This window comes from Rhineura floridana, chromosome 1, assembly GCF_030035675.1.
Source record: "Rhineura floridana isolate rRhiFlo1 chromosome 1, rRhiFlo1.hap2, whole genome shotgun sequence".
In the NCBI taxonomy this organism is placed as follows: Eukaryota; Metazoa; Chordata; class Lepidosauria; order Squamata; family Rhineuridae; genus Rhineura; species Rhineura floridana.
Window position 1 is genome coordinate 140,768,889 of NC_084480.1, and position 17,689 is coordinate 140,786,577.

Genomic DNA, 17,689 nt, shown 5'->3' on the forward strand with positions numbered 1-17,689 from the left:
ACCACCACCCATGGAAAGGGGGGGGAGAGAAATCAGACCCACTGAAGAGCTCTTCACCAAAATTATCCTTTTTCAATCTCCTTGGACTGACCATAATGTGAAACAAGCAGCTTAAATCTGTGCCATATATTGATCAAGATAATACACCGCTGGTTGGCAGAGAAGTAGCCATGCCGTTTGGGTAACCCAAACCCAAGTAGCCTGGTGCAAACAGAACTCTATTAGGATGGGGAAATATGCACTCCACCAATTCCCCAGGTTCTAATTAAATGAGATCTGATACAGTAGCTTAAAGAGCATTTCAGACCCTGGGTTAAAATCAATCCTGGCTGGCGTTAATTAGAATTAACACAGAAAAAGGGGGTGGGGAGGTTCACTCTGGACAGAGAAAATAAAATAGGAGCATGTCGCTCAGAGGCTGGTTTGCAATTTCTTAACTGTGGTTAAGAAGCCACCAGTGTGTGTGCACATGAATTTATTGATGAGTGCATTAACCCAGATATTATACGTGACATGCAATGATAAATTTTACAGTCAGTATTTTAAAAAGCACTGACTTCCAGATAATCTATACATACGTATTAGCAAGGAAGCTGCCTTATACTGAGACAGGCCATTGGGCCATCTAGCTCAGTATTATGCATATCAACCTTCCCCAACCTGGTGCCCTCCAGATGTCTTTAGACTACAACTCCCATCATCCCTGACCATTATACTGGCTGGGACAGATCAAAGTTGAAATCCAAAGATATCTGAAGGACACCAGATTGAGTAATCTACACTGATTGGCAGCATCTGTACTGAATTTACAAACCATCACCACAAACATCTGTGTAACCCTTTAGAATTTTAAAATAAAAAACACAGATGTTTCCTGACAGCTTGGGCTTCTGAATGGATTCATTATCAGTTTTTTTATATTCACTCTGTTAATGCTAATCAGGTCAACAATGTAAAGATGTAAGCTGAGACTCAAAATATAAGAAATTGAAGGTTTACCTTTAAAGCATAGTCTTTCCCACTTCCAAGATCCTGAGCTTCATACACAAAAGCAAAACCACCTGAGGAGGAAAAGAAAAGAGAGACAGTGAAACTTAAATGCTTCTAGCAAATTAAGCCAATTTAATGCAAGCATAGAATGAATGTCCAGAAGAGGAAGCAGGATACACTGTGCCAGAAGGCTCCTGTCCACGCACAACACTTTTAAATCAAGACCAAGAACACACTGTTACTTTAGCTTAACAAACGCACTAGCATGAATGCTTGAATTGTTCATACCTAGAACTGAGTTAAACAGGAACCAGTAGGAGAGTACAGATTCCTCTAGGAGAAACAACCTAAACACTGCAGTGTTTGTGTTAACATTATAGGATCAGGACCCACTGTTCCCCTTTTCAGGATATCTTTATCCACTGTAGGGCTACTTTTACCACTGGTAGCAGCATCAAAGAAAAAGTTGTGACTTAACTAAATAGGATCTTCCTGGAAGAACAACAAAGTGCTGTAAGATCAGAATCTACTAACAGGTCTCTTGCAAGTGAGGTTGGTCAGCAAGGATTTCTGGTTCCCAACTGTTGAACGATAAAGAAAACTGACTCCCCTTCTATAAATTAGTCTGCTGAATTGAAGTAAGCCTGGGGTACCTGTGAATGCATTTGTGTGCGGAGAAAGAGAGTTCACTTCAGTTCCGGTGCCCGAAAGCTGCCCTCCTCTGTCCTAGGAAGGGCTCAGATCACTCTGGATAACAAGGCAACTTAAGAGGCCTGGGTAGTGTGCCACATGAACTGACCATGCAACCTATTATGCACAGGGTACCACTGCAGACAAGCTTAATGTGGCAGTTGTTCTCTGAAGGTAGAAAGAGTGGAGGCCATCGCGTTAAAGATACTCCCTCATGAAAAACTATGGCAAACGTTTCTTACTCTCTTTACATTCATGTGAATGCAGGCCTAGAAAAGATCTTAAGCACAATAATGCTGAATCTTTAAAAGTGAAGAACATGTGGGCCTCCAGATGTTGTTAGATTCCAACTCCTCCCCAGCCAGTATGGCCAATAGTCAGGGATGATGGCAGCTGTAGTCCAGCAACAAGAAAAATCATAGGCTCCAATATCATATTAAAAAAGGTAAAGGTGTCCCCGCACTTATAGTGCAAGTTGTTTCCGACTCTTAGGGTGACGTCTTGCGACACTTACAAGGCAGGCCGTATATATGGTGTGGGATTGCCAGTTCCTTCCCTGGCCTTTCTTTACCCCCCAGCATATGCCAGGTACTCATTTTACCGACCACGGATGGATGGAAGGCTGAGTGGACCTCGACCCCTTTTACCGGAGATTCGACTTCCTCCTTCCATTGGAATCGAACTCCAGCCATGAGCAGAGCTTCGGCTGCATTACCGTCGCTTACCACTCTGCGCCACGGAGGGTCTAATATCATATTAGACCCTTTTTTAAATAAATTAAACTACACAGATGCTTCAATGAAGAGTGAACATAAGGAACCCAGTTAGTCACACCATGGCCAGAAGATGATTGGCTCATCGCAACGTGGAGGCGGGCCTTTTTCACTGGTGGCACCAGTGTTGGGGAATGGGCTCCCTGCTGAAATACGAGAGACCCCAACCACATTCACACCAGACATTTATTCCACTATTATTCCACTTTAAACAGTCATGTCTTCCCCTAAAGAATCCTGGGAAGTGTAGTCTGTGAAGGGTGCTAAGAGTTGTTAGGAGACCCCTGTTCCCCTCATAAAGCTACCATTCTCAGAGTTCTCTGGGGAGAAGGATTGACTGTTAAACCACTCTGAGAATTGTAGCTCGGTAAGGAGAATAGCAGTCTCCTGGCATTCCGCAGGCTTTTGAAGACACACCTATTTACACAGGCATTCCCTTGACCTCTTGACCTGAGTCTCCTGTTTTAAAGGCTGTGTTGCTCAAATGGGATTGCTTTCTTGTGCATTTTAGTTATGCTGAATTTTTAATTATTCTGTATTTTAACAATGTTGCGCAATTGGTTTTAATGTTTTGTAAACCACTTATGCACACGCATGTGTGTGTCTTGCCCCCACACCCCTGCAAAAAAAAATAGGCATTAAAACAAGATGTTAAGCAAATTTTATGACAGCAGCCCGCTAAAAAACCAGCAGAAAAACCTGGCAGCTATACTTTAAAAGCTGACTCAGGATTCTATGAGAAAGGAAAATAAAGATGGATCTGGAAAACCAAAAAAGGATGAAAGAGAAATTAAAGGCAAGGTTCAAACTATGGAGATTGGATTAAATATGGATATGGAAAAAGATTTGGATTTCCTGGCTGTGATGGATCCTGGAGACAAACATTACAGTTTGGAACTCAGCGCTGTCCCTGAAGGAATTGAAGAGATTGGAGATAAAGATATTATCGGTTCAAAAAAATTCCTGGACTGGAAGGATTTGATGGAACTTGAAATGGAGAAAGTTAACAGAATTAATCCCTGTTTTGTGTCAATGGAAAAATCTTCAAGAGATGTGCTAGTGTATCATATAAAAAAGAGGAACAGAGATGCGGCTTTGCAACAATACTTCAGTGATACGTTCGGAATTGATGGCAAGAAAATATCTGTGAAAAAGGAAATTCCTATCAGATTCTTATTATATGACTATGACAGCAAGATTATTGGGCGCGTAAAGATGGAAGATGGAACCAATATGGATAATGGAAGAAGAGCGATTTGAAATTACTGGACTTAGTAGACTTGATGAGTTGGATTAATTGATATGTTTATCTAGAAAAAAAAATGACGGACATATATCTCAAGGATTGGAAACTTCTCTTTGACTTTTTGTGGAAGAATATAATGATATGATGTTAATGAGATTTGATACCAATTAAGATAACCGCTGGAGGAAGGTGATTTTATAATCTATCAAGATACAGGCTTGTTATATATTATAGACTTATAGCTGAACTACGACAAATCGGAAGTCAATTTTTTTATATAATTTTTTTATATATTTTTTTCTTCTTATTGTATTAGTTATGGATTTGTGTTTTTTCTTTTTGTATTGTTTTGGTTTTGAAAATTTGAATAAAAATTAATTGAAAAAAAAAAAAAAGCTGACTCAAACAAGGATTCTCCTAAAACAACTAACAAGGATGCTATACATGTAGATATAGCCGCAGATTTGTAATCTGTGAGATTTTGAATCTCTGTGTTTTTTTCTGTTTTGGGGCTGGTATGCAATAAACCAATCCAAAACACATGCAGACTCCAAGAGACTACTGTTGTTGCAAATGATGCAACATAATGATTCAGGAATAAGAAGCAATTTTGCAAAGAAACCTCTGAACTATGACTTAGTTATACCTATGACTCAGTGCTGTAGTGCTTCCTGTTAACAGGAAACATATTTTTTGTTCAGGGTGCAATCTGTTTTGCAACCTGCCTGTAAACAGTCGGTAAGATTTCTGAGGGCAGAAATCATGTGCTTACTATAACATATGATTGTTATTTTTTTTAATTTTGCTTTTCCCTAGCTGCATGTTATGTTTTATTTTGTAAGCCTATTTGAATGCTTTTTTTGTAGACATGCAGGGTAGAAACAAACAGGAAAAGGTGGTAGAACAGACGATATGAGGTGGGAGCAGTTACATATTTGCAAACTCTGCTATGCTAAAAAAAATCCTGTTCCTGCAATTAGAAAACCAAACCCACCAAGAATAAGCCAGGCCAGAATTTTTCTTCCTTATGCTTCCACTTCTAGGAATTTGTTGTTTTTAATATAGAAGATTTAAGATGCAATCCTCCATGTGCTGTCTGAACTAATACAGTTCACTCAACCTGTGGGGCATGGAGATTTGACACAAGAGGCAGTTCACACATGTATGTTGAATGGCCACAGATCAAACAGATCAAACTTTTATGTTACCTCAAGTCATCTAATACACAAGACTTTTCAGCCAAGGCAGTTCACACATTCAGCCGCAAGACCTTAAACAGAGTAATCCAGCTACATACATGCCCCTGTGAATCTGTGCAGATGCCCATGACTTCTCATTATTTGTATCTGTTATATCCCCTCATTTGCCTTCTTTCAAACACAAAAGAATCCCAAATTATATTTCTATTTTTAAATATTGCTTAACCGCTTTCCTTCATCAAAGATTTCAAGGTGGTGTTCCAACGGGTGAATAGAACTTTTGTTGTTGTTATGTGCCTTCAAGTCGATTACGACTTATGGAAACCCTATGAATCAGCAACCTCCAAGAGCATCTGTCATGAACCACCCTGTTCAGATCTTGTACGTTTAGGTCTGTGGCTTCTTTTATGGAATCAATCCATCTCTACTTTGGTCTTCCTCTTTTTCTACTCCCGTCTATTTTCCCCAGCATTATTGTCTTTTCTAGTGAATCATGTCTTCTCATTATATGTCCAAAGTATGACAACCTCAGTTTCATCATTTTAGCTTCTAGTGATAGTTCTGGGTTACACCCAATTATTTTGCCTTTTTCGCAGTCCACGGTATTCGCAAAGCTCTCCTCCAACACCCCATTTCAAATGAGTTGATTCTTCTTTTACCCACTCTTTTCACTGTCCAACTTTCACATCCATAGAGAGCTTGGGAATATCATGGTCTGAATGATCCTGACTTTAGTGTTCAGTGATACATCTTTGCATCTGAAGACCTTTTCTAGTTCTCTCATAGCTGCACTCGCCAGTCCTAGCCTTCTTCTGATTTCTTGACTATTGTCTCCATTTTGGTTAACAACTACTCATGCAATATAGAAAACATTGATGAATAATGTACAGCAAAAAACAAACAAAGAGCAGAGCAAGGCAAAATGCCAACTGAGATATAACTGAAAATGTCTATGCAAAACAGGAAGGTCTTAACCTGGTGCCAAGAAGATCTGCAATGTTATCCTTAGACATTGTTGTTTAGGGAGTGCATTCCAAAGAAAAAGGTCCTCTCCCTTTGTAAATATACACTGTACCTAAAAAGGGTATATGGAGAAGGTCTTCTACAGAAGTTCAGCGAAAGAGGGCCTGCTCTGCATACAGAAGATCCCACGTCCAATACCCAGCATCTCCAATGAGGGCTAGGAGACCCAGTCCTGAGCTAGATGGATAAATGGTCTGACTTGACATATAATAGCTTTTTTTGTTCTTAAGATACAGGATAGCTGGTATTTCAACGTATGAAAGGAAGAGAAAGTAGTGAAGAAACATTACATACTTCTGTAGTGGCATCCTGATCATCAGTATTCTCTACCCTTACAATCAACTGCCTAAACTCACCAGAGGCTATGTTAGGCAAAATGAATAAACAGCGGGGAAGATGGCATGGTAGTATGGTGCCAAGTTCACCTGATCTGGAGGGAAGGGGGCACGGAATTAAACATATTTATAGTCCTTCATCGCTTTGCTCTTGTAGAACAATATTAAAACATTTTATTTGGGACATATTATGTATGTTTGGACCAGTCACAAAGAGTTGAATCAACTAAGTCATTGCAAGAACCAGTTCTGCAAGTGTAACGGAACTTCTTCTCCATGACCCCAAACCTGCTCCTGAGGATTGGGGGGAAAACCCAGAGCAGATTGGGGGGTACGCAGGGGGAAGAGGGAGGGGAAGAGGGAGGGGAAGAGGGAGGGGAAGTTCCGTTGCGCACATGGAAGACATTCCTCCTACAGTGATTTAGTTGGATACAACCCAAATTCCCCCATACTTCAAGGTGAACTTGAAAAAAAATACTCTAGCAAAGGTCCGTTGTCATAACAGTCAAGGCCCGTATAATCTTGGACAAGAGCTCTTTTTTAATTTAATGGGATAGGGATGGGCAAATCCCATCCATTTCAGTTACTCATGGTTCCAGTCTTAAATTCAGTTTGCAAATTCGAACCCGCTTTTCTGCACATCTTTCCCAATATATATATATATATATGGATTTTTGTCTACAACTTCCCCTAATATATGTATATTTGCAAGCAATGTTCCCAATATTATACACGCTTGTAAGCATTTCTTGACTCGGAGCAGTGTGAATTTCAAAGGACAGCTATATTTTAATTCATATATTGGTTCCGGAAAAGTGAATTAAGTAGGTGAGCATTAAATTACGAAACTGGACTAACGTCTTTGCCAACCCTACAATGGCATAAAAGCGAGATGACATGAAAGGCAAGAAAACTTTATCTAAAGCAGCTGCTTCATGGTAATACCAGCCCTGGCTAGGCCAAAGCTTGAATATTATATGTGCTATGCACTCCCACAAATGCTTATGTTTGTTAAAGCTTGCATCAGGTTTGGCTTGTGTCTCAAGAGAAAAAAAGTCCTACAAAAATATTTGAGGAATGAAGCCCTTAATGCCTCAAGAACACAGGAAGCCCAATCCTGAAAATCACAACAATAAATATCTTCAGGCAGGAAGGGGGAAATGAAATCTGTTCTTTTGCTACTTCTATTGCCTTAAGAAATATACCCCCACCAAATGGAGGAGGGGTTTTGCTAAGCATTAAGCTCCCCATAAATGGAGTAGAACTGCTATACTGAATAAATTGCCAATTAGTGCTTTAATTATGGGTGAAAAGCTTCTTGGGGTCATTACTGAAATCTACAAGCCCCACCTGGCTAACCCCCCCCCAAATTTTAGCTATGGCCATTTCTGGATCAGGATAGCCTGATTGCTATCATCCATGCACTGGTAACCCCCAGATTATATTACTGAAATGCACTCTATGCGGGGCTGCCCTTAAGGCTGACCCAGAAGCTGCAGCTAGTGCAAAATGTGATGGCTCAACTGCTCACTGGGACAGAATATCACCATCATATCACACCACTGCTGAAAGAATTGCACTAGCTGCCAGCTAGCTACTAGGCTAGGTTCGTGGTGCTGGAATTTTAGATCACTTTACCCCCTACCAGTGTGGTGTAGCGGTTAAGGTGTTGGACTACGACCTGGGAGACCAGGGTTCAAATCCCCACATAGCCATGAAGCTCCCTGGGTGACCTTGGGCCAGTCACTGCCTCTCAGCCTCAGAGAAAGGCAATGGTAAACCACCTCTGAATACTATTTACCATGAAAACCCTATTCATAGGGTCACCGTAAGTCAGAATTGACTTGAAGGCAGTCCATTTCATTTTTTAATTTTTTTTTTACCCCCTACCTACCCAACCAATCACTGCATTCGGTAAGAGAGGGCATTCTGCAGATATCATCCTATCAGGAAGTTCATTCTGTATGTCAGAACTGGGCTTTTAATGTGGCGGCACCTACCCTTTGGAACTCCCTGTCATCACGTATCAGACAGGCACCTTTTCTATTGACTTTTCAGTGCCTACTGAAGACATTCATCTTTCAACAAGCCTTCTAAAATCTTTATCCAAGTTGGTATCCTCCTTGGATTTGAATTGAGTTTATGCACATACTGTTGCTGGTTTGAAATGGAAATGGACCGCCTTCAAGTCGATCCTGACTTATGGCTACCCTATGTATAGGGTTTTCATGGTAAGAGATATTCAGAGAGGGTTTACCATTGCCTCCCTCTGAGGCTAATCCTCCCCCGCTGGCTAGGGCCTGCTCAGCTTGCCACAGCTACACAAGCCAGCCCCTTCCTTCTCCACAACTGCCAGCTGGGGGGCAACTGGGCTCCTTGGGACTATGCAGCTTGCCCACGGTTACACAGGTAGCAGGGCACGTAACCCCTGAGCCACTCACTGTGGGGGTGATCTTTAGCTGGCCCTTGACACCCAGGAGACACGAGCGGGGATTTGAACTCCCCACTCTGCTATACCAGCTGTCTATGTTGCTGGTTTAAACTGTTTTTGTCATTCTTCCTTAACATCACTTTCATATGTGCAAATGTTCTAACTGATTTTTATATATGCAACTGTTGCATATGTGTTATTATCTTGTGAATCACTTCGGGATGACTCCTGGGAAGACATCCATAAAACAAACAATAAAATAATAGTAAAAACATGTCCTGCTTTAGCCTTTGAAAAACAACAGCTGGAGGACTGGCACTATGGTCTGAAGGCACATGTGGCCAGCTCCCTGCTGAAGCTAAGTAGGGTCAGGTCTGGTCAGTGCCTGGATGGGAGACCGCCTGGGTACCACATGTAAGCCGCCTTGGATTTCAATCATGAAAAAGAAAGGCGGGGTGAAAATGTAATAAATAAATAAAAGCTAAAAGAGCGAGACCTACCCTGGTCCCGCTGCAAACTGACCACTATCACTGTCTTCATATGAAAGGACGGTTACACAGTAGTGGCCAGGGGGAGCTGCATTCCTGACATTGACAGCAATGTAGCTTACCCAGCTCCAGCAGAGCAGGGCAGGGCAGTGAGGTTAGTAGGCCTGTGCGGATACACCAGCAGAAGTGCTGGATTGGCTCCAACAGTGCATCAGCATTGCCCCAGCTCCGCCATCACCCTGCCCCTACCCTGAGAAGTAATTTCCTGCCCAGATGTTAAAATCTCTGGATTCAACCTGGACAGAAGGGGACATCTTTTAAACTAGGGCATGTCTATCTCACATGTATTTTCAAGTTTTAGGATGGGTAACATTTTCATCTTACTCATTTTCGTAAGTCTTCTGTGCTTCCCGAGTGGGGTGAGAAAAGATCACAAGGGAATGCTGTTGTTGCATAGCATCTTGTTCAATAGTGTGGCCTTTATAAAGCCACACTATTCAGAGTAAACCAGCAAAACAACTGTTCTTGCAAAGATGCCAAAACTGAAGCTTAAACGAGCGCATGATCCTGACACAAATAGCTTCGAAAAATGTAGCTCTGTGGCATTCTCTCAGCTGTGCACTGTATCATTCTCTCATATCACAGCTACACTATTATGCACAAAACCTCCCTGGTAACTTCCTTTGAAATAAGTAAATTGAGACAGAAAGCCAATAATAAGTTTGTTCCTGTTAATCAAATTAAATATAACAACTCTGGATTTAAAACAAAAGAAGTCAAACTCCTTTTGGATTTTGCTTAAGAGGAGTTCCAGCGACCTGATTTTCAGGTTTGACACAAACATATTTTAGTTCATAGTCTAAGGCAGCTTGCTGTGCAAGTCAAGATTAGCACGCTTCCTAAAAATATGACTTTGTTTTACCGTACTTACCAAGGTACAAAGGAGAAATGAAGAGTCTCTATCAAAAGACAGATGTTCTCAAATATGAGGTTGTTACACTCAAATAGTCCCAGGCTACCCTAGGCTCTGGTGATGGGGGCTGCTGCCCATTCCTGTAGGCACGGGGGCCGGAGTTTGCCACTTACAACCCTTGACTCTTCACTCCTTATACAGGGAGGGAGGTTCTTTTCAAACCCAGGTCCAGACAGTACCAGCAACCCATTCACTGAATAAAGTCATAGAAAGTGGTACCTCCGCCATAGGTCACCATCATGCTGCCCATCCTCCATGCTGTTCGGCAGTAGCTCTCAGGCAGAGGTCTTCCCTACTCCCAGGATTTGAGATACTTTTTACTAGTGGTGCCAGGGACTGAACCCACTTCCTGCTGTATGAAAAGCCCACACTCTATCACTGACTAACTTCTCCAGTCAGAGGCTTTTCCCCCTGATAGGTTTTTCTTCCCTCACTTCAAAATAGTTGCATCCCACATGATGACATAAACTGCTTTTGAAAAACCAGGAGAGTTCAAAAGCAGTTGCTATGTGGCATGGAGGGCTTTGCCCAAACCTTTGGGGGGGGGGCAGAGAAGAAGATCACCACCTACATTGGACATCTGCTTAAATGCCTTTTGGAACATGACCATAGTAGTTTCTTAGGCAGCGTTTGCATTTTCATGGTAATGATTTCCATAAACACAGAGATTGGTCCAGTTTTGATCCCAATGGGAGCAACAAGCCATGATTTCCTGGTTTGGTGTTATGCCAAAACTGGGGCCTGAGGTTAGTTTCACTCCAAACAAACCATGATGTTAAGCTAAGAGTTTGTTCTCAGCTTAATAACCACGGTTTGTTTGGAGCAAAACGAAATACTGTCTCTAGTTTGGATGCAACACTAAGGTCCTGTCTGCACTATAGGATCATATCACTTTAAACAGTCATGGCTGTTTGTTAAGGTGCTGAGAGTTGTTAGAAGACCCCTATTCCCCTCACAGAGCTACAATTCCTGGAGTGGTTTAACAACAATTCGAGGAACTGTAGCTCTTTGAGAGGAATAGGAGTCTCAAGGAAATTCTCAGCACCCTTAATAAACTACAGTTCCCAGGATTCTTTGGGGGAAGGCATCACTATTTAAAGTGGTATAAGACAGCTTTAAAAGTGTAGTACAGATGGGCTCTAGGTTTGTTGCTTCCACCAGTTAGAACAATGGTTCCCAAATATTTTTTTCCCCAGGGGCCACTGGAAAATTGCTGGTGGTCTTGGAGGACCATTTAATGATTTTTCTGCATATTGTACCAACTGAAATGTTCTGTGCAAGATGCTGTTATTTTAATCACTTCTTCTATTTCTTATATTGTACTTTATTGTGTTACAGTTTGAATTCCCTAAACTTCTACAGAATTTAAATCGTAAGTGTTCTTCACAGACATGCCGCAGACCACCTGAATGAAGTCTACAGACCAGTTTGGGAACCCCAGGCTAGAAGGAAGCAGCAAAGGAGATGTGATGTCAGCATTCACAGTAAACTGGAACATGAGTCCTTTGCATAGCTATTCATGCAATGAACACGGCCAAGAACCTAAGAAGAAGAGAACATTTGTATGCATTTGGGTTTAGCATTCAGGCACCATGCCAGAACACGGAAAAGCAAAAATAGGTTGTTGCAAAGTTACAAACACAAGGAAAAGGCAATCACAATACTTAATTCACCCCTTCTATAAAATAATCTAATATAACTTAATCTCACAGAAGAATTATAAAAATGAAAATGACCCACCTTAAGACCTGAATGTGAATGTGAGACAGAAGTGCCCTCGTTTAAACGTGTCTCCTTGCGTCTAGCTGAAATCCAGAGACTTTACATTCTGTGCAAATTATTTCTCAGGGAATAAAATCTCCCCAAGCATCTAAGCCCTAGTACCCACAATGAGCATGTGTTCTTCATCTGAGAAATTATATTTTTGCTCCTTAAACACCTTAATGTAAAATAAACAAAATCCTGAAAATGAACATGTCAACACAGGATTATTTGGTACCACTGAACTTCTAAGGCTGCTGATCATTAAATTGAAGTATTAACCACATGCAAGCGTCCCACCTTCTCACACAAAGCACTTAAACAATTCACACCAAAGGATACTGAAAGTTGTATTGTGTTTAGAAATGTTACTATTTCACTCCACAGAAAAGCTCTAAGGCTTTAAACAAGTCAATTCAATAGAGACTCCCATGAGCTTTAAAATTGATTCCACTATTTAATACCGTATTGTAGCTTGATATTTTTATATGCACACTGTAAAAAGCACTCTTGCAAACTTAAAAATGTAATAGTTCTGTTTATGCAGCATTTCACTATTTGCCATGCAAAGGAAAGCAGACAGTTAGTAATTAGTTAGATAAGAAGCTCCTGGAACGGAGCTGAGAACAGATTGGAAGTTACTTCCACCTGCTGAACAGTGTAGGTTTCTAAGCATGTTATTGAAACGGTTACTTCTCCACGGTATGTTTGCAGTTGAAAGTCATCACTGCAAGAGAAGATTTCTAGTCCCTCTAATGTTAATGTACATTGACTATAATGGTTGGTGGGAAGGTCTGTGGCTCATTCTATCTAGATGTAGAGTGAAGAAGCATTTCTATAATACATGAACACTGTGCACAAACAATTAGAGACTGCGCAGAATATTCCACATGGTCTACAGCAGGGATGAGCAGAAGGTAGACTGGAATCTACTGGCAGATCTCTGGATGATCTGAAATTAATCAGCAAGGATTCCAGATTCCCAATTGTTTAACAGTAGCACCGCAAAAATGACTTCCCTGCCAAAATAGTATACTCCTGAAATGAACCGGGGGGGGGGGGAAGAGAAGAGTAACCAGGAGTGCATTTTTGTATGGAATGACTGAGCACAGTTCATTTCTGGTACTCAAAACAAATCCCTGGGCTCAGAGTTGTCTCCAGTTGTTGTTGTTATGTGCCTTCAAGTTGATTCCGACTTATGGCGACCCTATGAATCAGTGACCTCCCACAGCATCTGTCATGAACCACCCTGTTCAGATCTTGTACGTTCAGGTTTGTGGCTTCCTTTATGGAATCAATCCATCCATGTCTCCAGTTAGTAAATCTCAAAATATACCCTGCAAGCCTGAAACTTGCCTTCTGCACATATGTTCATAAGTCTCACTTCACATATCACACTACAAGCACATTTGCCATTCCCCTCCCCCCCAAAAAAAAATAGGTGCAGGGCTTGAATTTCCAATGGATGTAACACGTTCATACCAAGTTTCACTGGAATCTTACAATGCTCAAGAAGATTGTTGCCTTATATGTCTCCTTGCCAGCCTGAAAACAGGGGCAACAATAAAACTAGCATTAAAATATGAGATGTAGAATGGTGTCAGGGACATGAACACTAAATTTTATTCTTCAAAGCAGATATAACATTACAATATATACAAACAAACCCAGATACACATATTAACTGGTATTTGAACTTTATACAGATAGTTGCTTTCTGAATGTGATTATCAAATTTCACTCAAGATACCTCTTGAACACCAAGGTATCATGTTGCAAATGGGTACAGAGAATGCTGAACATGCAAGTTAAACCCCAAGAAATAGCCAAAATGGCAGTCTCCAGATGTTGTGGACTACAACTCCCATCAGCCTCAAGCAGCATGTCTCATGATTTGGAGTGATAGGAGCAGCAGGCCTCAACATCTGGAGAGTAGCAATTGGCTACCCTGCTCTACGGTCTCACTTTATTCAGCCAACAAAAAATTGGGAGCGGGAAGAAAAATACAAGAAGTTACCTAAAAATTTAATGCTGGCACCCAGAATTCTGAATACTATTTCAGACCTAGCCACATAATGAAACAGAAGGTGCAAAGAAGTTCAAAGGAGAATTAACTATGGTGTCTTCACAGTACCTTTCCCTACATTGGGAAGCAAAATCCACACTGGGAAAGCATCAGTAGTGGAGACACATCTGCCACAGCTTGCAGAAGTATAAATGAAGTAAGCAAACAGATTTGAGAATGCCTGAATGCACTTCTGTTCTCTGTGCAAGGTCCATACGCATGAGCTTTCATGGAAAAGTGATGATGTCCCAGCAGCAAATGAAAATATGGCCAGCTATCATCAAGGGACAGAGGCCATGCATCTTTTTGTTACTGGGAAGCCTAAACATTTAGTAAATAAATAAAATCTACTTTCCCACCCCAGTCTTTCATCCTTCATGAGGCTTTCCTCCTGTAAAGGGAAATGTAACCTTCTTAGTGCTCTCTCTGGGGAAATCACTCCTTTAAAGACACTATGAGCAGGTGACCTATAAGGCAGCTTCTCAGCACCCCGCTTTTCGGAGTTCCACTAATATGACGCCAGCTCCGCGCACTCCAGCTGATCGCGCCGGAGGGGGGGGAAGATCAGCTGTAGCGTGCTACAGCTGATCTTCTCCTCTTCTGGTGCGATCAGACTCCCGCTCGAGCTGATCGCACCCGAGGAGGGGAAGATCTGATCTTCTCCTCGTCTGGTGCGATTAGCGGGTTAGGTTCCAGACCCCCACACTACAGCTGATCTGCTTTCCAGTGGTTTTCGCTTTCCGGCAAGGGTCTGGAACCTAACCTGCCGTATGAGTGGGGCCCTACTGTACAACAAGAACAGTCAACATAGTGTCTTCCAGATGTTGTGGACTATAGCTCCCATCATCCCTGATCATTGCCATGCTGACCCAAGCTGATAGGAGCTGAAGTCGAAACCATCTGCAGAGCACCACATTGGCAACCTTGTTATACAACATTTGTTCTCCAGTAACTTTAAAAATCTCACTTCACACCAATTAAATATTTGCAAGATTACTACTTCAGGTACTTGCCTCAGAGATTTAGCATGTAAACAAACATTGTTCCTCACAGTTATTAAAAGGAACTTCCGTTTCCAACATTTTTTAGTATGCCAGGAAGTTTAAAACTGGAGAATGTGGAGATATATTAAGAGGAAAAACAGTTTAAAACTTTTTACTCAAGCAAGTGTTCAAGCTCAGTGTAATGTAACGAACACCAAAACACTGCACATTGCTATCTATGCTTTTGCAAGGTATCTTATTAGCAATGAACTATTCCAATTGCTTTCCCAAGAATCTATTGGGCTGGGATGCAGTTACAGAAAGATCCATATTGCTATTGTAAAGATCTGTTTTGCTACTGTATTGTGAAAGCATGGAAGCTGAAATATTTCAGGATACTTGGAAGCAGCCATAATGATGTACAAAGATTAAGGGGGGGAAATCCCAGAGAATCATAAATCCAGGACAGCTGCTTCCAAAACACACATTTCACACCCATTCTGTGCCAAGTTCAAGTGTTCCTAGATGGCTAGCGCCACTAGAATCATGCTAGGTTTTGGGACCTCCCAATTTTTTTTAAAAAATGTTGTCAGTATTTGTTGATCCTAAACCTGTTTCACGCAATGCTCAACATATGGAAGTCGCTGCCACAGTATGTGGTAACAACCATTAGTTTGGACAGCCATCTAAGATTTTAAAAGTAATTAGACAAATACATTCATGAAAACTAGCCTTTGACAGATATATTCACCATGATTGTTAACTGGGGCCTACATGATGAGAAATGGTATACTTCTGGACACTACAGTCAGTAGTATCTGGCTGGACAATATTGCAAATTTGATGCAAGATTAGATGGTCATTGAAAGGCAGTTTTTAAACAGTTCTGCATTTCGTTGAAATCAAAGTGACCACATGCAAAGTTCAAACGTAGGTGTCATTGAGACAGATTAGATCAGCTACTGTGTTGGTCTCTTTATTGACAGGCTACATTTTGTCAAAGAATTCTAATCACTGACAACCAAAGCCTGAAGGTTCCTCAGAAATCATCTTTCCCAATTCAGTCACAGAAAACAAACAAACACAGAGCTGCATAACTGGTGACCCATCAATCTGGCCTCAGACCATCAGCCTTTCATGTGGCCCACCAGGTGACTGACAAGTCAAATCTAGACAAGTAGTCCTAGACAGGATCTAGAACAGGAGGATTCTCAAAACCATACTAACAAACCAGATATTCCAGACAGTGTATGGAATTCTAGATTTCTAAGGCACATTGGATGGCAATAACAAGCCAATTCACTGTGTCTTCCACTGTAGTTACAGATGTCTTATACATTACCAGAAGGTTGAAATGCACTATCATTTAGGCATACTTCACTAATTGCTATGTTCCTGACACATTTGACCATCAGTGTCACATCCTCTGTAGCTCCAGCCACTTACTGCAACATTGTTATGAAGAGCCAAGTCCCTCTTTCTAAAAAAATAAAAAAGTCTGTCAGCCAACTTCCCACCTTAACATTTCAAAAAATCTCTATGTACAGTGTAAACAATAGCTATTAGTACTAGTATGGGTATTACTGCAGCATTATTGAAATATTGAGAACCAAAAGCTTTTCGGACTTAGGAAAAACACTAAATAGATTCTAACAGCAGCAATATAATCTATATTTCTAAGAGAGTATCCATCCACATTAGAGACTCATCCGTGTATGTGGGGGTAATACTACATGAATGGTTTTCCTCCAAAGAAACTTGGGAATTGTAGTTCAGCAAGGTGCTGAAAATGTTTGAAGGAGGACACAAAGAAAATATAACTTTATAAACTTATAACCTTTGTTTTCTACTCACATCCAGGTTAATTCCCTTGTTTACCAACTTCCTCCTTTATGTTTTTGTTCAGTTCAATCTAAAATTTAATAAAAGGGAATTATAGCTATATGAGAGAATCCAAGTTTCAAAGGCTAAAGATGGGAAGCTACACTGACTTCTTGAAACTCATCAGTAAGATAGCTAGACAAACTGCTCAAGACAAATTGTTAGTAAATAGCAGACTACAGACAGGTCTCAGGAACCACAACACATTGGTATCAATGAATACACACGCCTTGAGATTATGCTATTTTAAAATACCACACTTTGCCCAATACAGAAGTTTGTATACAGATACAAACTTAAGACACAGGAACACAAGCACCCCTCTCACTTGTGAATCCTCTCCTTTCCATAACAGCCTTAATCATAGTTAAGAGTAACATGTGCATTAACATTAACAACCTTCCCGTCATCACAAAGGTTTGAAACTGTTTTGCAAGCCCTGGTTAATGATAACCATAACTTAGAGGAAATCTGACTAAGGTAGGGGTGGGGAGCCTTCAGACCAATCATGGCCCTTCAGGGGGTCCCATTTGCCCCCCCCAGGCCATTTCCCCAAAACCATGCTCATCCACCAGTATCACTAGTGATATCAGCATATCCTGCCTTGGCTGCACAATTTTGTTCCCAGCAGAGACAGAATTGCACAGCCAAGGGAACAAGATTTAATCCTAGCTCATCAACTAAGCGGGGATTAAAGCCCTGTACAAAAATGCCATTCGAAGCAACTCATGCATGCAAGCGACTTCATAGACACTTTTGCAAAAGCTTTAAGACAGCTCCTGCACACCCATATGCTCAAACAGGAGCACAGGGACTATCTCAAAGTCTTTTAAGTCTCCACGAACAGGAAC

The 17,689-nt window shown here is 41.1% G+C and overlaps 1 protein-coding gene across 4 annotated transcripts in view; it reads right to left on the minus strand.

Annotated features, from left to right (window-relative positions):
• Positions 1 to 17,689, minus strand: part of GAK (cyclin G associated kinase) — a 98,332-nt gene that overhangs the window by 71,315 nt on the left and 9,328 nt on the right. For all 4 annotated transcript variants that reach the window (XM_061634096.1, XM_061634105.1, XM_061634088.1 and 1 more), the window contains exon 2: positions 1,000 to 1,061. Coding sequence is in view for 2 of the 4 variants with exons in the window: in XM_061634088.1 (XP_061490072.1) it covers positions 1,000 to 1,061 (62 nt within the window). In the remaining 2 variants the exon portion in view is untranslated. The remainder of the gene's footprint in view (positions 1 to 999; positions 1,062 to 17,689) is intronic.